The sequence below is a fragment of the Lonchura striata genome, chromosome 3, assembly GCF_050655825.1.
Source record: "Lonchura striata isolate lonStrDom1 chromosome 3, ASM5065582v1, whole genome shotgun sequence".
Classification (NCBI taxonomy): Eukaryota; Metazoa; Chordata; class Aves; order Passeriformes; family Estrildidae; genus Lonchura; species Lonchura striata.
This window is the reverse complement of record NC_140705.1, coordinates 804,622-823,927: the sequence shown is the minus strand read 5'-3', so window position 1 is coordinate 823,927 and position 19,306 is coordinate 804,622. Positions and strand designations below refer to the sequence as shown.

At 66.4% G+C, this 19,306-nt stretch overlaps 2 protein-coding genes across 19 annotated transcripts in view; both read left to right on the top strand.

The window, feature by feature from the left end:
* DTNB (dystrobrevin beta) overlaps positions 1–6,015 on the top strand; it is a 141,939-nt gene extending 135,924 nt beyond the window's left edge. For 11 of the 17 annotated variants that reach the window (XM_085574246.1, XM_085574247.1, XM_085574242.1 and 8 more), the window contains 2 exons: positions 75–108; positions 3,081–6,015. In XM_085574246.1, coding sequence (XP_085430372.1) covers positions 75–79 — 5 coding nt within the window. In that variant the 3' untranslated portion in view covers positions 80–108; positions 3,081–6,015. Of the gene's footprint in view, positions 1–74; positions 109–707; positions 1,509–3,053 lie in introns of those variants that run through there. The other 6 variants (XM_085574238.1, XM_085574235.1, XR_014953507.1 and 3 more) reach the window with 5 other exon arrangements.
* A 9,271-nt stretch (positions 6,016–15,286) lies between these two features.
* The window catches only part of DNMT3A (DNA methyltransferase 3 alpha), a 32,735-nt gene continuing 28,715 nt past the window's right edge, over positions 15,287–19,306 (top strand). For both annotated transcript variants that reach the window (XM_077782499.2, XM_085574214.1), the window contains exon 1: positions 15,287–15,392. The gene's annotated coding sequence lies outside the window, so the exon portion shown is untranslated. The remainder of the gene's footprint in view (positions 15,393–19,306) is intronic.

Sequence of the window (19,306 nt, the reverse complement as noted above, 5' to 3'; positions counted from 1 at the left end):
TTGGACCCAAAATGAAATCTCCCTTGGACCCAAAATGCGATGCTCCCCTGCTAACCTCTCTTCCCTGTCCGCAGGTTAGGAGGGGCCGCAGGCTGGGCAGCAGCTCAGGTAAGGATGGACACTGTCCCACCTCCAGCAGCTCCTGGGGCTCTGTCCCCTCCTGACCCCGCACCAGGAAGGTCCCGCCTGCCCATCCCTCCACAGGGCCCACAGGGATGTTTTCCTCAGAATTCTGGAATGGGTTGGGTGGGAAGGGACCTCAGAGTCCCCAGTGCCACCCCTGCCATGGCAGGGACACTTTCCACTGTCCCAGGGTGTCCCAGTGTCCAGCCTGGCCTTGGCACTGCCAGGGATGCAGGAGCAGCCACAGCTCCCTGGGAATTCCATCCCAGCCCCTCACCACCCTCACAGGGAACAATTCCCAATTCCCAATCTCCCAGCCAGCCCTGCCCTCTGGCACTGGGAGCCATTCCCTGGGTCCTGCCAGGGAACAATTCCCAATTCCCAATCTCCCATCCATGGCTGCCCTCTGGCAGTGGGAGCCATTCCCTGTGTCCTGTCCCTCCATCCTTGTCCCCAGTCCCTCTGCAGCTCTCCTGGAGCCCCTCCAGGCCCTGCCAGGGGCTCTGAGCTCTGCCCAGAGTGGGAAAACACCGACACCAGCTCTGCCAGCCTTATCTCCCATTGTATTGTCACCTCTGTAACAGGAAACAGGAGCCCCTGATGATGGACACTGTCCAGACAAACCCAAAATCCACTGTGTGCCCCCCAGAAAGGCTCTCAGTCAATAAGGAGGCACAGCAGACGGACAGACAGACAGACAGGTGCGCCGAGAGCAGGAGGGCAGGGCTGGAGCCCGGAGATCTCCAGGGAGATCCTTATCTCCCCCACCTGAAAAGCTGCGAGGAACAGGCTCGGGTTTCCAGCCCCTCTGGAAGTTTGCCACAACGCCCATCACCCCCCACTCCCGGTGGGCAGGAGGAGAAAATCCTCCCCGGGTCGCCAGGAGCAGGAGGGGATGGGGACAGCAGGGACCTTCCTCTGCCACCTCTCCCCTCTCCCGGGTGACTGCAGGGAGCAGGCAGGAGAAATCCTTTCGCCTTTCCCTGCCGCCCTGGCCAAGGCCAGGAGAATCGCTGCTGCACCCAACGCAGGATTGGGTGGGATAAACCCAGCAGCAGCGTCCTCTGCAAAGTGAAAAAAGGGGATTTGCCCTTCCCACCGCCCGGCAGCGCAAGGAGAGAGCCCCAGAGGGCCCGGGCAGTGTCTCAGACAGTTTTTACATTAGAAATTCAAGTCCTGCCCGATCTGGGAAACAATCTGGTAACTCAAGAACAGTGAAATTGCAGTGGAGGGGCGGGCAGCCGGCGCCCAGGGAGGCTTTTGCTCCCAGCCCTGAAAGGCTCTGGAGAAGGGGACGGGAGGGACCCTGGCACCCCCGGGCTGGACGGGGCAGGAGGAGCCCCGGTTCCCCCAGAGGAGCCCCAGTTCCCCCGGAGAAGCCCCAGTTCCCCCGGAGGAGCCCCAGTTCCCCCCAGAGGAGCCCCAGTTCCCCCGGAGGAGCCCCGGTTCCCCCGGAGGAGCCCCAGTTCCCCCGGGAGGAGTCCCAGTTCCCCCCGAGCCCAGCGGGACCCCCAGCACCAGCCAGGAGCAGCACCGAGTGAAGCCCACTGAGAAATGAGGGAGAGGAACCAGCCGGGTGCCTCGATCCTACAGAAAAAACGGGAAAGGACAAAAGAAAAGCAGAAATAATCCTTTACACTGCGGTGGCTCTTCCAGCAGGGAGAATTTCCCCACGGAAAGGGTGCCCAGGCCTCGGCAGGGGCTGCCCAGGGAGGCTTGGAGGTGTCCAGGGAAGGCCTGGACGTGGCTCTGGGCTGGGGACGAGGTGGGGATTGCACCTGGTGACCCTGGAGCTCTTTCCTGACCTCAGTGATTCCCCAAGTTCCTCCCAGTGCCGTGTGTGGTGCCAGGAGCACTGGGTGCTGCTGGTGGAGGGGGTGTCCAGCTCTGGAGCAGCTCCAGGGGCTTCCAGCCTGCAGATCCTGGGGGGCCAAAGCCCCCAGCCCCACCTCACCTGGCTGGCAGAGTCACCCTGGGCCTGCCCTGGCCCAGCCTGAGCCCATTTCCCCTTGTCCTGTCCCTGTTCCCTGGAGCAGATCCCAAATCCCCCCTGGCTGTCCCCTCCTGGCAGGAGCTGTGAGAGCCACAAGGTCCCCCTGAGCCTCCTTTGCTCCAGGCTGAGCCCCTTCCCAGCTCCTCAGGAACTCTCCAGCCCCTTCCCAGCTCCTCAGGAACTCTCCATTCCCTTCCCAGCTCCTCAGGAACTCTCCAGCCCCTTCCCAGCTCCCCCAGGAACTCTCCATTCCCTTCCCAGCTCCTCAGGAACTCTCCAGCCCCTTCCCAGCTCCTCAGGAACTCTCCAGCCCCTTCCCAGCTCCTCAGGAACTCTCCAGCCCCTTCCCAGCTCCTCAGGAACTCTCCATTCCCTTCCCAGCTCCTCAGGAACTCTCCAGCCCCTTCCCAGCTCCCTCAGGAACTCTCCAGCCCCTTCCCAGCTCCCTCAGGAACTCTCCATTCCCTTCCCAGCTCCCCCAGGAACTCTCCAGGCCCTTCCCAGCTCCCTCAGCCCCTCCTGGGGCTCCGTTCCCTCCTCAGCTCCCAGCACTGCTGGCCCCAGGGCCAGGCAGGATCTCAGTGGGATTTCTATGACATTTCTTCAGGATCTATGCACGATTTCCATGGGATCTCTGTGGGATTCCTGTAGGATTGCTGTGGGATCACTGCGGGGTCTCTGCATGATCTCAGTGGGATTTCTGCAGGATTTCTGCAGCATCTCGGTGGGATTTCTGAGGAATCTCTGCAGGGTCTCTGCGGGATCACTGTGGGATCTCTGCAGAATTGCTGTGGGATTTCTATGGGATCTCTGTGGGATTTCTGTGGGATCTCTGTGGGATCTCAGCGGGATCTCTGCAGGATTTCTGTGGGATCTCTGTGGGATCTCAGCAGGATCTCTGCAGGATTTCTGTGGGATCTCTGCGGGATCTCTGCAGACCCTGACCAGGTTCCTGGTGCCGCAGGCTCGGAGGTTGCTCTTGCCATCGAGGGACGTCTCCCCCCTCAGAAGAGGCAGTTCCAGCCCATCCATCACCATTGTGCAACTGTGACCGATCTCCACCGCCTGCTGCCGCCGCAGCCCCCGACGGCAGCGGGAGCTGCCCCGGACCTCGGCGGCCGCTGCCCCTCGGGCCATTGCATGTCCCCTCGGTGTGCTTCGTGACGGCGACCAGACCCGTCCCGCCCGGCTCAGCCGCTCACGGGAGGCTGAACAAACAAAAAATCACCTGAAAGGACGCTGCCGGTGGCCGTGCCCGCTCTGTGCGCCGCTGCGTCCCGGTGCCGCTGCGTCCCGGTGCCGCTCCTGCTCCCGTCCCGAGAGGGGCTGCAGCCCCCCAGGGTCCCCGGGCACGGCACGGGGGGATTCAGCTTTTCCAGACCCGCCTGGAGCCAGGAGCGAGGCCGCTGCGGTGGCCACCGGGCTGGGCTGCCGTGGCCACCGGGCTGGGCTGCCGTGGCCACCGGGCTCTGGCGCTCCGTGCCAAGCCGGGAGCGGAGCGGGGACCGGGCCAGGCTGAGGAGCAGCAACAGCGGGAGCTGGGCTCCGTTCTGGTGGAAATCAGGGAAATAATGAGCAGGGACGGCAGCTCGCCCCGCTCCATCAGCGCTCCCAAAACACGGCCAGCAGCCCCGGGCAGCGGCGGTGCCGATCCCGCGGTGCTCGGGAGGTCGTTTTTGGTGGAAGGAAATGTTGTTTTTAGTGGAAGGGAATATCGTTTTTAGTGGAAGGAGCCAGGGCCCTGATGCATCCGTAAATATTTAGGGAGGGTGATGGATGAGGGGATCCCCAGCACCGCCGGCTCTGCCGCCCCCCGCAGCCACCCAGCCCCGGAGGGCTCAGCCTCAGGCCGGGGACAGGGACAGGAAAAGCCTGGTGGCCACGGGCCTGGCTTGATGGAAGTGCTGGCAACGAGCCGGGAGAAGCTGGAGGGAAGAGCAGCTTCAGCTGGAAAAGGGGGGACAGGAATGGGGACGGGGACAAGGGCAGGAATGGGGATAAGGACAGGGATGGAGATGGGGATAAGGACAGGGATGGGGACAGGGACAATGCCAGGGATGAGGAGAGGGATGGGTATGGGAATGGGGATAAGGACAGGGATAAGGAATGAGGATGAAGATGGGAATGGGAATAAGGACATGGATGGGAATGGGAATGGCAGTAAGGACAGGGATAAGGAATGAGGATGAAGACAGGAATGGGGATAAGGACAGGGATGGGAATGGGAACATGGACAGGGATGGGGACAGGGACAAGGCCAGGGATGGGGACAGGGACAAGGCCAGGGATGGGAATGGGAACATGGACAGGGATGGGGACAGGGACAAGGCCAGGGATGGGGACAGGGACAAGGCCAGGGATGGGAGCAAGGCCAAGGATGGGCAGAGGGATGGGTATGGGACAGGGATAAGGGATGAGGATGAAAATGGGAATGGGAATGGCAGTAAGGACAGGGATAAGGGATGAGGATGAAGACAGGAATGGGGATAAGGACAGGGATGGGGAGAGATGGGAGATGGAGACAGGAATGGGAGTGCAGACAGGAACAGGGATGAGGATGGGGAGATGGGAAGCAGGACAGAGACAGGGACCACCTCACGTGGGTTTTCAGCTGAATTTGCTGCATTCGGGCGTGCAGCATCTCCGGCTGTGCTGTGGGCCCCAGCACAGAAAATGGGGATGTTGGGGTGGCAGTGGCCAGCAGGAGCTGGGGGTGTCACAGCTGCACGGGGGTCGGGGTCTGGCCCCCAAGCAGAGCTGAGAGGGGCTGGGGGGTCTCCCAGCACATCCTGGGGGTCTCCCAGCACGTCCTGCAGGCAAGAGGCTGGGGGTGCCCAGCCGGGCCCTGCCAGGGGCACTGCCAGGGCAGGGATGGTGGCAGAGCGGGGCTGGGGCACCTGGGCTTGGTGTGGGAAGCCGGGTGGCATCCAGGGCTTGGAGGGGAGGGGAGGAAGCTGCAGGGCCTCCCCAGCACCCCTGACACCGAGGAGAGGAGGATTGGGGTGCCCAGGGCCCTGCTGTGACATGTCACCCAAGGGTGTCACTTAGGGAGGTAATTAACCCCGTTTTTAATTGTCCCTGAGCTGGATGCAGGCTGGGGCAGTGCCACGGGGCTCACCCAGCTGCACCCTCCTGATCAGGGCTGCCAATTGCACTTCCCTGAGGCATTTTCCCGCGGGCAGTCCCGGGGCAGAGCCTTGTCCGGCGCTGGCATCCCCGGGTTGATGCCAGGACAGGGACATCCCAATTAATCCCGGGATAATGCCGGGACAGGGACATCCCAGCTGCCACGGGGCAGGGAGCGGGCACGGCAGCCAGCGGGATCCCAGCGTGGGTGACACGCACAGGGACAGGGCTGCTCCTGCCACCCTGGCTCCCCAAGCCCTGGCAGTGCCCACATAGCCGGGGCGTCCCTGGGGGCCGCACCGGGCTCCGGTGCCAATCCCTGTTCCTGCAGGCACACGGGAGAGCGGGACCGTCCCCGGGAGCGGGATTGTCCCCGGGAGTGCGGGATTGTCCCCGGGAGTGCGGGATTGTCCCCGGGAGTGCGGGACCGTCCCCGGGAGCGGGATTGTGCCCGCAATCGGTTCTGTCCCCGGCACCGGTTCTGTCCCCGGGACCGGGATTGTCCCCGGGATCGGTTCTGTCCCCAGGATCGGTTCTGTCCCCGGCACCGGTTCTGTCCCCGGGACCGGGATTGCCCCGGGGACCGGTTCTGTCCCCGGGACCGGTTCTGTCCCCGGGACCGGGATTGCCCCGGGGACCGGTTCTGTCCCCGGGAGCGGCTGGCCACGCCGCAGCCGATGCCGTAAGCACGGGGAACGTTTCCAGCAGCAGCCTGCGAGCAGGGAGACATGTTCTATCATCCGCCAAATATTTAATAAATCCATCTCCTCCCCGCGGGGTGTCTCGTCCCTTCGCCATGTGGAAAAGGCAGGGATGTGATGAAAGAAGGGAAGCGAGGTTTTCCTGGGAAGGAGGCGGGAGCAGCTGCGGGGCCGGGCAGAGCCGGAGATCCCGCATTGGTCATGGCCGCGGTCACCGGCAGCGCACAGAGCCGCCAGTGTTCGGCCCGGCACAGCTGCCCGCCCCAGATGTGCCCCCGCCGCACATCTGGCAGGGGAGAGCGGGATCGGGGGCTCCGAGGTGGGGACAGACCCCCAGCGCCCGCGGGCACACCCGGGCTCGGTGTCACCAAGGTGGGGACAGAACCCCCAGCGCCCGCGGGCACACCCGGGCTCGGTGTCACCAAGGTGGGGACAGACCCCCAGCGCCCGCGGGCACACCCGGGCTCGGTGTCACCAAGGTGGGGACAGAACCCCCAGCGCCCGCGGGCACACCCGGGCTCGGGAGCATCAGGGTGGTGACACCCACAGCCCGGGCTCGGTGTCACCCCCAGCACACCACACACTCGGTGTCACCCAGGCAGTGACACCCGCAGCACAGCCCAGGCTCGGTGTCACCCAGGTGGTGACACCCACAGCACAGCCCGGGCTCAGTGTCACCCAGGCAGTGACACCCACAGCACAGCCCGGGCTCAGTGTCAGCCCCAGCACACCCCGCACTCGGTGTCACCCCCAGCCCAGCTCGGGCTCGGTGTCACCCAGGTGGTGACAGCACAGCCCGGGCTCGGTGTCACCCCCAGCACAGCCCGGGTTCAGTGTCACCCCCAGCACACCCCACGCTCAGTGTCACCCAGGCGGTGACACCCCCAGCACACCCCACGCTCGGTGTCACCCAGGCGGTGACACTCGCAGCACAGCTTGGGCTCAGTGTCACCCCCAGCACACCCCGCGCTCGGTGTCACCCAGGCAGTGACACCCACAGCACAGCCCGGGCTCAGTGTCACCCCCAGCACACCCCGCACTCGGTGTCACCCCCAGCCCAGCTCGGGCTCGGTGTCACCCAGGCGGTGACACCCAGCACACCCCACGCTCGGTGTCACCCAGGCGGTGACACCCACAGCACACCCCACGCTCGGTGTCACCGCTGCCGCCCGGACACGGAGCCGCTGCTGGGCCCCCCCCAGCCCCGGCCCCGGCCCCGGCCCCGGTTTGCGGGCGGGTCACAGCGGCAGCGGCTCCCGGGGGATGCCCGGCGGCCGCTGCCAGCCCCAGCGGCGATGCCGAGCCCCGAGGCTCCCCCAGCGCTCCCTCCTCATCCCTGCAATCCGCGGGTCCCGGGCGCAGGAGCGGCCGCTCCGCTCCCAGCCCTACTCGGGCCCAGCCCCGGCGCTCGGTTGTTTTTTGAGTTAAACATCCCGGTGGGAAAGCCCCGGAGCCTCCCCGAGCCGGGGCTGCCGGGGCTCCCGGGGCTGGAGCGGCTCTGTGCTCCGCGGCCCGGCGTGAGGAGAGCGGGGAGCCCGGGAGGGACGGGACGGGACGGGACGGGCAGGGACGGGACGGGACGGGACAGGACGGGACGGGACGGGCAGGGACGGGACGGGACGGGCAGGGCAGGGACGGGACGGGACGGGCAGGGACGGGACGGGACGGGCAGGGCAGGGACGGGATGGGCAGGGACGGGACGGGACGGGCAGGGCAGGGACGGGACGGGACGGGCAGGGACGGGATGGGCAGGGACGGGACGGGACGGGACGGGCAGGGCAGGGACGGGACGGGACGGGACGGGCAGGGCAGGGCAGGGACGGGACGGGATGGGCAGGGACGGGATGGGCAGGGACGGGACGGGACGGGCAGGGCAGGGACGGGCAGTACCGGCGGGACACCGGGACATCGGAGCGCTCCGGGACACCACCACACCGCCCACCTGTGCCCACCCGTGCCCAGCACCGTGCTGGGCGCCGCCTGCCCGGTCTCGTCTGTCCCCAGCCGGGTCCCTGCCCCACCCACCCCGTCCTGGCTCCGTGCGGGGACACGAAGCCCCCGTGGTGCCGGTGGGGCCTGGTGGGCACAGCCCCAGCCCGGGGCCCCCTCCCACGCTGTCCCGTCCCGCGGGGACGTGGGTGCCGTGCAGGCCAGGCCCGATGTCCCTGCCCGCTGCTCATCCCACGGGCCGTAACCCTTTCACAGCTCATTAGAGCCGTAATTAATGCCGATTATTCCCAGCTGCAGGGGGAGGGGCGGCTCCCGCTCAGGGTGGGCTCGGCCCCCAGGAAGACCCCAGGAACCCCACGGAGACGCCAAGGTCTGGTGCACCCCAAGGAGACCGCAGGAACCCCACAGAGACCCGAAAGACCCCGAGCGCCCCATGGCGAGCCCAAAGAAGCTCAAGCACCCCAAGGAGACCCCGAACGCCGCGTGGGGCTCCCAGGATCTCTGTGCACCCCAAGGCGCCCTCAGGGACCCCCATTTGGCTGGCGAGAAGGCCGGTCCCTGCTGGCCCCGTGCCCGCAGCCAGCCCCGGGGCAGGGGGCACAGCCGGGAGCCCCCGGTGTCCCCCCGCACGGGGCCGGGGGCTCGGCTCGGCGGGCTCGGGCAGCGCCCCCGGGCGGATCCCCTCACTGCTGACCCCCTGCCCTTCATCCCAGCCCTCCTCCTCCTCCTGCTGCCCACCGAGCAGGCGCCGGCAGCCCCAGGCTGTGCCCGCTCCCCTCCGGGTGGCACCCGCCGTGTCCCCGGTGCCACCGGCGCTGCCACGGCTCCCCGGCTGCGGCGTGCCAGGGGCGGCACGAGCCCCGGTGGCACCGGGGACGTGGCACCGAGCCCTTCCCGCGGCCCCTCCCGCGGGCTCGGGGGGCCCGCGGTGCCCGCCGTGCCCGGGCGGCGGTGCCCGGGCTGCCGGCAGCTCTGCGCTGCAGGAATTGCATAACCGGGAGCGCTCGGAGCTGGAAATGAGGTCAGGCGGGAGGGGACGGCGGGGACAGCGGGGACAGCGGGGACAGCGGCACCGGCCGCAGCTGCTCCCCCTCCCCGGGACGAGGCAGCGGCAGCCGCGCGCCGGGAATGGCACCGGGACACGGAACCGGGATTGGCACCGGGAGTGGCACCGGGACACGGAGCTGGGACACGGAACAGGGAGTGACATCGCGAGTGACACCGGGACACAGAACCAGGAGTGACACCGGGACACGGAACCGGGATTGGCACCGGGAGTGGCACTGGGACACGGAACTGGGACACAGAACCGGGAGTGACACCGGAACACAGAACCGGGACACGGAACAGGGAGTGACATCGCGAGTGACACCGGGACACGGAACCGGGATACAGAACCGGGAGTGACACCAGGACACAGAACTGGGAATGGCACCGGGAATGGCACCAGGAATGGCACCGTGCCCTCGGACACGGAACCAGGAGTGACACCGGGACACGGAACCGGGACACGGAACCGGGACATGGAACCAGGAGTGACACCGGGACACGGAACCGGGAATGGCGCCAGGAATGGCACCAGGAATGGCACCGTGCCCTCGCCCGGCAGTGGCAGTGCCAGGAGCTTGGGGCTCCCTCGTGCCACCACATCTGCGTCTCTTGGGACCCCGCGGGCTGTGGGACCGTCACAGCCGTGTCCCCTGGGTCACTGGAGCCACGCCTGGGTCCCTGGTGACATCACAGCTGTGTCCCTGGGGTCACTGGAGCCACACCTGGGTCCCTGGTGACATCACAGCTGTGTCCCCTGGGTCACTGGAGCCACACCTGGGTCCCTGGTGACATCACAGCTGTGTCCCCTGGGTCACTGGAGCCACACCTGGGTCCCTGGTGACATCACAGCCGTGTCCCCTGGGTCACTGGAGCCGTGCCTGGGTCCCTGGTGACATCACAGCCGTGTCCCCTGGGTCACTGGAGCCACGCCTGGGTCCCTGGTGACATCACAGCCGTGTCCCCTGGGTCACTGGAGCCACGCCTGGGTCCCTGGTGACATCACACCCACGTCCCTGTGGGGTCCCTCAGGCCATGCTGCCATCCCAAGGGTCACCATCCCTTGGCCACCACTGCTGCCACCCTCATTGCCCCTTGTCACCCTCAGCTCACCAGCCATGTCCCCACACCCCCTGTCCCCAGGGCCTGGCAGAGGTGGTGGGAGAGGGTCACCCCCACCCCGGCACAGCAGTGCCACCCTGGCACACAGTGACACTGCCAGCACACGGTGACACTGCCAGCACATGGTAACACTGCCCGGCACACAGTGACACTGCCAGAACACGGTGACACTGCCAGCACATGGTAACACTGCCCAGCACATGGTGACACTGCCAGCACACGGTGACACCGCCCGGCACACGGTGACACTGCCAGAACACGGTGACACTGCCTGCACATGGTGACACTGCCCGGCACACAGTGACACTGCCCAGCACACGGTGACACTGCCAGCACACGGTGACACTGCCCAGCACACAGTGACACTGCCAGCACACGGTGACACTGCCCGGCACACGGTGACACCAGCCAGCACACGGTGACACTGCCTGGCACACGGTGACACTGCCCGGCACACGGTGACACTGCCAGCACATGGTGACACTGCCTGGCACATGGTGAGGCTGCCCGGCACACGGTGACACTGCCAGAACACGGTGACACCCTGGCCATGTCACTGGACTGTGTCACCGGGCCATGTCACCATGTCACCACGTCACCATGTCACCAGGCCATGTCACTGGGCTGTGTCACTGTGTCACCGGGCCGTGTCACCGGACCATGTCACCGTGTCACTGGGCTGTGTCACTGTGTCACCACGTCACCATGTCACCAGGCCATGTCACTATGTCACCAGGCTGTGTCACTGGGCCATGTCACCGTGTCACCGGGCCGTGTCACCAGGCCGTGTCACCGGACCATGTCACCGTGTCACCCGGCTGTGTCACCGTGTCACCGGGCCACGGTGCCGAGGCCGAGCTGCCGGGGTTGCAGCCAGGGGGACCCCGGGGACGCCCGGCTCTGCGGGGAGGGAGCCGCGGCTCCGGGGACACTCCTGGCCTGGGGCGCAGGGACGGGGCCGGAGGCCACGGAGCCTCCTCGGGGCCACCCCCGGCCAGCGGCTGCCGGCCCGGCAGGGGACAGGGGACGGGGCTGGAGGCCGGGCTCCTCATCCTCTTCCTCCTCATCCTCATCCTCATCCTCATCCTCATCCTCATCATCCTCATCCTCATCCTCATCCCCATCCCCATCCTCATCATCCTCATCCTCATCCTCATCCTCATCCTCATCCCCATCCCCATCCCCATCCCCATCCCCATCCTCATCATCCTCATCCTCATCATCCTCATCCCCATCCCCATCCTCATCCTCATCCCCATCCCCATCCTCATCCTCATCCCCATCCTCATCCCCATCCTCATCCTCATCCTCATCCTCATCCCCATCCCCATCCTCATCCTCATCCTCATCCCCATCCCCATCCTCATCCTCATCCTCATCCCCATCCTCATCCCCATCCTCATCCTCATCCTCATCCTCATCCTCATCCTCATCCTCATCCTCATCCTCATCCTCATCCCCATCCCCATCCTCATCCTCATCCTCATCCCCATCCCCATCCTCATCCTCATCATCCTCATCCTCATCCTCATCCTCATCCTCATCCCCATCCTCATCCCCATCCCCATCCCCATCCTCATCCTCATCCCCATCCTCATCCCCATCCCCATCCTCATCCTCTGCTCAGCCCAGCCCAGTGTGGGCCTGTTCCCCAGCATGGGATTTGGGATAAATCCCAATCCCAGCCCATGGGATCAGGGAGTAGATCCCAATCCCAGCCCATGGGATATGGGGATAAATCCCGATCCCAGCCCGTGGGATCAGGGAGTAGATCCCAATCCCAGCCCATGGGATATGGGGTAAATCCCAATCCCAGCCCATGGGATCAGGGAGTAGATCCCAATCCCAGCCCGTGGGATCAGGGAGTAGATCCCAATCCCAGCCCGTGGGATCAGGGGGTAAATCCCAATCCCAGCCCGTGGAATCTGGGGATAAATCCCAATCCCAGCCCGTGGGATCAGGGGTAAATCCCAATCCCAGCCCGTGGGATCAGGGGTAAATCCCAATCCCAGCCCGTGGGATCAGGGGGTAAATCCCAATCCCAGCCCATGGGATAGGTGGGCTGAATCCCAATCCCAGCCCATAGGACCCTGCCCGTGGGATTTGAGGTTTAATCCCAGCCCATAGGACCCTGCCTGTGTGATTTGGGGGATTTGGGATCAATCCCAATCCTCTGCTCTGGCGCAGGGCCACCGCCCCTTTCCAGCCGGGATCCCCAGCAGGCACAGGAGGCTCCTGCAGGACACCCATGGCAGTGAGCAGGGCCTAGCCCAGCAGGGAGCACGCCATTAATTAGCATTGTTAATTAATGCGTTATTTCGCAGTGCCCCCCTGTGCCCCAGGAGCCTTCCAGCACGGAGGGCGAGGGGAGCTCTGCCCAGGGGCCCCTCTCGGGGCTGCAATCCTGGCACAGCCAGCAGGAACGGGGCTGCCAAAGCACGGCCAAAGCTGCTGGGCCCTTCCACGCCCGTGCCAGGCTCTGTGGCACGGCCCTGGTGCCCAGACGGTGCCCGGGCGGTGCTGGATGCTCCGAGGGCCCCCCAGATCACCCCATCCTCAGCCTGGATCAAGCCCAGGGTTTTGTGGACTGAAAGCAGCACCTGTGCCAGGTGTCGGGAGCGGCAGCGTGAGCTCCCCACAGCCCCCCCAGCTCCTCTGGAGTCTCTGGAACCCCCAGTCCCAGCCCTGAGCCCCCTGAGATCCCAGAGCCCCCAGAGCCCCCCGAGCCCCCCGAACCCCCATAGCCCCCTGAGCCCCCTGAGCCCCCTGACCCCCCATAGCCCCCTGAGCCCCCATAGCCCCCTGAGCTCCCATAGCCCCCTGAGCTCCCATAGCCCCCCAAGCCCCCATAGCCCCCCAAGCCCCCATAGCCCCCCGAGCCCCCATAGCCCCCTGAGCCCCCATAGCCCCCGGAGCCCCCTGAGCCCCCTCAGCACCCAGGGGTGCTGCCTCCCTGGCATGGGGTACCCCGAGGGCAGAGCCCCCGAGAGCTCCTGTCAGGGCCCAGGGGTCGCGCTGGCACCAGGGATCGGGGGACACAGCTGGCACCAGTGCGGGGAGAAGGGAGAGAGTAAGGATGGATGGCTGGCTTGGCACAGCCTGGCTTGGCTTGGCTTGGCTTGAATGGATTGGATTGGATTGGATTGGATTGGATTGGATTGGCATGGCACGGCTTGGTTTGGCTTGATTTTGGATTGGATTGGATTGGACTGGACTGGACTGGATTGGATTGGATTGGACTGGACTGGATTGGACTGGGCTGGATTGGATTGGATTGGATTGGATTGGATTGGACTGGACTGGACTGGATTGGATTGGATTGGATTGGGTTGGATTGGATTGGATTGGATTGGATTGGATTGGATTGGCATGGCACGGCATGGCCTGGCTTGGTACTGCACAGCTCTTGACCACACTTGGCTTGGCCCAGCCTGGCTTGGCACAGCACAGCCTGGCAAGGCTTGGCACATCTTGGCATGACACTGGACAGCCGTTGGCTTTCTCTGGTACGGCCTGGCTCGGCACGGTACAGCTTGGCTCGGCACGGTACAGCTTGGCTTGGCACAGCTTGGCTTGGCACAGCTTGGCTTGGCACACCACAGCCCTTGACTCTGCTCTGCTTGGCTCAGACCAGCCTGCCCTGGCTTGGCATGGCACGGCTTGGCACAGTATGGCTTGGCATGGCATGGCTTGGCACTGCACAGCCCTCTACTATCCCGGCTTGGCTCACACCAGCCTGCCCTGGCTTGGCATGGCACAGCTTGGCACAGTATGGCTTGGCATGGCATGGCTTGGCACTGCACAGCCCTCTACTATCCCGGCTTGGCTCAGACCAGCCTGGCCTGGCCTAGACTGGCACAGCACAGCTTGGCACAGCTTGGCTTGACACGGCACAGCCCTTGGCCACACTTGGCTCGACCCGGCCTGGCTTGGCACAGCACAGAAGGCCTTGGCACGGCTTGGCACAGCAGGGCTTGGTTTGGCACGGCAGGGTTAGGGATGGCACACCCTGCGTTAGCACGGGGTTCCGTCCCTGCCCTGGCACAGCAGCTCAGCTCTGTGCTGTGCCATGCTGTGCCATGCCAGGCTGTTCTGAGCTGTGCCATGCCCGTGCCTGTGCCAGTGCAGTGCTGTTCCAAGCCACACCGCTCCGTTCCATGCCGTGCCGCTCCGTGCCATTCCGTTCCATGCCATTCCGTTCCATTCTGTTCCATGCCGCTCCATGCCATGCTGTGCCGCTCCGTGCTGTTCCGTTCCATTCTGTTCTGTGCCGCTCTGTTCTGTGCCATGCTGCTCCGTTCCGTTCCATGCCATTCCATTCCATTCTGTTCCATGCCGCTCCGTGCCATGCTGTGCCGCTCCGTGCTGTTCCGTTCCATTCTGTTCTGTGCCGCTCCGTTCTGTGCCATGCCGCTCCGTTCCGTTCCATGCCATTCCGTTCCATTCTGTTCTGTGCCGCTCCGTTCTGTGCCATGCCGCTCTGTTCCGTTCCATGCCATTCCGTTCCATTCTGTTTTGTGCCGCTCTGTTCTGTGCCGCGCCGTGCCGCTCTGTGCCGTGCCATGCTGTTCTGTGCCGTTCCGTTCCATTCTGTGCCATTCCGTTCCATGCCGTTCCGTGCCGCTCTGTGCCGTGCCGCTCCATGCCATTCCGTTCCGTTCTGTTCCGTGCCGCTCCATTCAGTGCCGTTCTGTTCCATGCCGCACCGTGCCACTCCGTGCCGCTCCAAGCCGTGCCGTGCCGTGCCGCTCCATTCCGTGCTGCTCCGTTCCGCTCCGTTCCATGCCACTCCGAGCTGTGCTGTGCCGTTCCATGCCGTTCCATGCCGTGCTGCTCCGTTCCATTCCGCTCTATTCCATGCAGCTCCATTCCGTGCCGTGCCGTTCCGTTCCGTGCCGTGCCGTTCCGTTCCGTGCCGCTCCGTGCCGCTCCGTTCCGTGCCGTGCCGCTCCGTTCCGTGCCGCTCCGTTCAGTGCCGCTCCGTTCCGTGCCGTGCCGTTCCGTGCCGTGCCGTGCCGCTCCGTTCCGTGCCGTGCCGCTCCGCTCCGTTCCGTGCCGCTCCGTTCCGTGCCGTGCCGCTCCGTTCCGTGCCGCTCCGTTCCGTTCCGTGCCGCTCCGTTCCGTGCCGTGCCGCGCCGTGCCGTGCCGCGCCGTGCCGCGCGCGGCCGCCGGGCTCTAGGACCGCGCGGCGGGCTCGGTGCTGCAGTGGAGGCGGCGGCGCTGCGGGAGGAGGCCTGGCCGGGCAGCGCAGCGGCGGCGGCGGCTCGGCGGGGCTCGGCACGGCTCGGCGGGGCTCGGCGGGGCTCTGCGCCGGGCCCGCAGCGGCCCAGGTAACCGGGACAGCGGGACAGCGGGACAGCGGGACAGCGGCACCGGCACCGGCACCGGCACCGCCGGCCCGGCTCGGGCCGCTCGCGTCCGCTCGGTTCGGTTCGGCTGACGCGTTCGGCGCGGCTCGGCTCCGCTCGGCTCGGGCCCGCTCCGTCCGGTTCGGTTCGGGAGGTGCCTTCGGGAGGGCTCGGGCCCACCCGGAGCGGTTCGGCTCCCCCCGCAGCGGTTCGGCTCCCTGCGGCCGCGGTTCGGCTGCCTCCGGCCGCGGTTCGGCTCCCCCCGGCGCACTTCGGCTCCCTCCGGCGGGGCTCGGCCCGGCCCCGCGGCCCCGCTGTCTGCGCCGTCCCGGGCCCGCGGCAGGAAAACACGGCGGGGCCGGGCCCGCCGGGCCCCCGGCCCCGCGCCGCCCCCGCCCGGCCCGGCCCCGCTCGGCCCCGCTCGGCCCGGCCGTGCGAGCGGCGCGGCCCGGCCCCCGCGGCGCCGCCGTGTCCTTGAGCGCGGCGCGGGCGGCTGAAGGGCAGCGGGGCCCGGCGGCACCGCCGGCTGTGCCCCGGTCCCTCCCGGTCCCTCCCGGTCCCTCCCGGTCCCTCCCGGCCCGCGGCGGCACCGCCGCCAGCCCCCCGGGAGGGACGCGGGGCCGCGGCCGCCCCTGCCCGGCCCGCGGCGGGGCCGCCCGGGGCAGCGGCCGGGCCGGCCCTGCCCAAACTTCGGGGATTTTGCACCAAAAATCCCCCCGGGGGAGGCGCAGCGCGGCGGGGCCCGCGGGAGGGGGCTGCGGGCCGGGGCCTGGCGGGGCCGGGGGCTGCCCCGTCCTGTCCTGCCCGCTCTGGTCCCCCCGCCGGGCCCGGCTCCTTCCCCCTTCCTTCCTCTCGTTCTCCCCTTCCTTCCTCTCGTTCTCCCCTTCCTTCCCTCTCGTTCTCCCCTTCCTTCCCTCTTGCTTCTCCCCTTCCTTCCCTCTCATTCTCCCCTTCCTTCCCTGTCACTGCCCACTCCGTGCTCTGTTGCCCCTGCCTGTGCATCTCCCCTTGCTTCCCGCTGCCCACTCACTGCCCACTTCCTCATCACTTCCTTCCCCCTTCCTGCTCATTCTCCCCTTCCCTTTCCCTCTCACTTCCCCCTTCCCACTCACTTCCCACTACCCTCTCACTCCCCTGCCCCTCTGGTTTCTTATCTCGCTCTTCCTTCCACCTTCCTCCATCATTTCCTTTTTGCTTTCCCCTTCTTGCTTCTCGCCCTTTCCGCTCACTTCCCCCTTCCCCTTGGTTCCCACTTCCGATCCACTTCCCCTGCTGCCTCCCTTCCCCCTCGCTTCCCCCCTCCCCTCCCTTCTCCTTCCCCTCTCTCCCCTTTCCCTCCCACCGCCGTTTCCTCCCCCCGCTTTCCGGGGTGTTTCGCCTGCGCAAACCTGTGGGCAAATGAGATTTTCCTCCTCGCTCAGTTCCTCTTTCCGTGCCTCTGCCCTTTGTGTGACGTCGCCGGTGTCACCGTGGGACCGGCCAAGTTCCGTGCTGGCTGCCACGCCGGGCAGCCACATCCCGTGGTGGCCATGACTGCCGGGAGACCCCCGGGAGCCCCGGGCCCTGTGCTGAGTCAGCTCCAAACTTCCCAGCGGAGCAGCTGTGGTGACACCGAGCCGTTTTGGTGACACCGAGCAGTTTTGGTGACACTGAGCAGCTTTGGTGACACCAAGCAGCTGTGGTGACACCGAGCAGTTTTGGTGACACCGAGCCGTTTTGGTGACACCAAGCAGCTGTGGTGACACCAAGCAGCTGTGGTGACACCGAGCAGCTGTGATGACACCAAGCAGCTGTGGTGACACTGAGCAGTTTTGGTGACACCGAGCAGTTTTGGTGACACCAAGCAGCTGTGGTGACACCGAGCCGTTTTGGTGACACCGAGCAGTTTTGGTGACACCAAGCAGCTGTGGTGACACTGAGCCGTTTTGGTGACACCAAGCCGTTTTGGTGACACCGAGCAGCTTCTGCTCCCTCAAGGAACGGTGCCATGCTGGTGCCTGCTGGCAGGCCTGGTATGTCCTGGTGTGTCCTGGTGTGGCCCGGTGTGTCCTGGTGTGGCCCAGTGTGGCCCGGTGTGGCCCGGTGTCCCCCGATGACCCTGGCTGGCCATGTCCATGCCCCTGAAACCCGGTGGCAGCCACAGCCGTGCCCCCAGAGCCCATGCCATGCCATGCCGTGCTGCGCCGTGCCACGGCAGCCACCGGCAGAGGCTCGGGCGGTGTTTTTGGCGCAGGGAGTTTTCTTTTGGCACGTCCCTGCCCCACGCCTTCCCACGGGCCGTGCCCCGGCAGGGCGCGGCGCCCGCGGGGAGCGCGTGGGCCCGGCAGGTGCCGCGGGCGCGTGCCGGGCCGGGCGCGCTCGTGCCGCGGCGGCTCCCGAGGGTTTGGCTCCGGTGGGCCGGCTCCGGGCCGCGGGCCGCTTTGGGCTCCCGGCGCGGGAGGAACCCACACGGGCTCCGCTCGCCCGCGCCGCCGCGGGGCCCGGCGCGTGCCGCGGCCTGGGCCCGTTCCCACGGTTAACCGCCGCTCCCGGCTCCCGGCCCTGCCGGGATCGCTCCGGCTCCGGCTCCGCTCCTGCCCCGGCGCAGCTCCCGGCCCCGCTCGGGGTCCCCAGGGGCTTGGGGCTCTGCTCCCAGGATCAGATCTCTCCAGAGCTTTCTCCCCGGTAACGGAGCACGTGGCGCTCCCGGTGCTCCCGGTGACACCTTCCCAGTGAGACCTTCCCGGTGCTGCAGCAGCCCCTTCCCTGTCCCCGGGCTCCATCCAGCCCATCCCACCTGCAGGGCTGGCCACAGACCGGCACTGGGCTCACACACATCAGTGTCCCGTCCCACCCCAGAACATCCCACCCCACCCCAACATCCCACCTCGTAACTTCCCATCCCACTTCATCCCAACATCCTACTCCGTAACTTCCCATCCCATCCCATCCCATCCCATCCCATCCCATCCCATCCCATCCCATCCCATCCCATCCCATCCCATCCCATCCCATCCCATCCCATCCCACCCCATCCTGGCTGTGGGGCTGTGCCTGGTTTTGCTGTGCTGTGGAGCAGGGCAGGGCCTGGTGTCAGTCCCTGGGGTGCCATGGAGTGCAGGAACCGCTCCCCAGGGTGCTGTGGGGTGCAGGAATCAACCCCTGGGATGCTGTGGGGTGCAGGAATCACTCCCAGGGGTGCTGTGGGCACCATAATCCCTCCCTGGAATGCTGTGGGGTGCGGGAATCACTCCCAGGGGTGCTGTGGGGTGCAGGAATCACCCCCTGGGATGCTGTGGGGTGCCGTAATCCCTCCCAGGGGTGCCAGAATCACCCCTGAGATGCTGTGGGGTGCAGGAATCACTCCCAGGGGTGCTGTGGGCGCTGTAATCCCTCCCTGGAATGCTGTGGGGTGCGGGAATCACTCCCAGGGGTGCTGTGGGGCGCCAGAATCACTCCCAGGGATGCTGTGAGGTGCCAGAATCACTCCTAGGGGTGCTGTGGGGTGCCAGAATCACTCCCAGGGGTTCTGTGGGGTGCAGGAATCACCCCCTGGGATGCTGTGGGTGCAGGAATCACCCCCTGGGATGCTGTGGGTGCAGGAATCACCCCCTGGGATGCTGTGAGGTGCCAGAATCACTCTCAGGGGTGCTGTGGGGTGCAGGAATCACCCCCTGGGATACTGTGGGTGCAGTGACTCCATTCCTGGGGTGCCCCACGGGGCTGGCTCAGTGCTGCTGAGCACCCCAGGGTCCCCCTCCAGGCCAGGTCTGTTTTTAGGATCACCCCAGCTCTCGCTGGCACCTCGCCCCCCAGGTCCCCCAGCTGCCGGTGGCTCCCTGAGCCGTGGCACGCGTGGCCAGGCGCTCCTCCCGCAGAGGCCAAATATTTCACCCCTAAATTACAGCTCCGGAGAT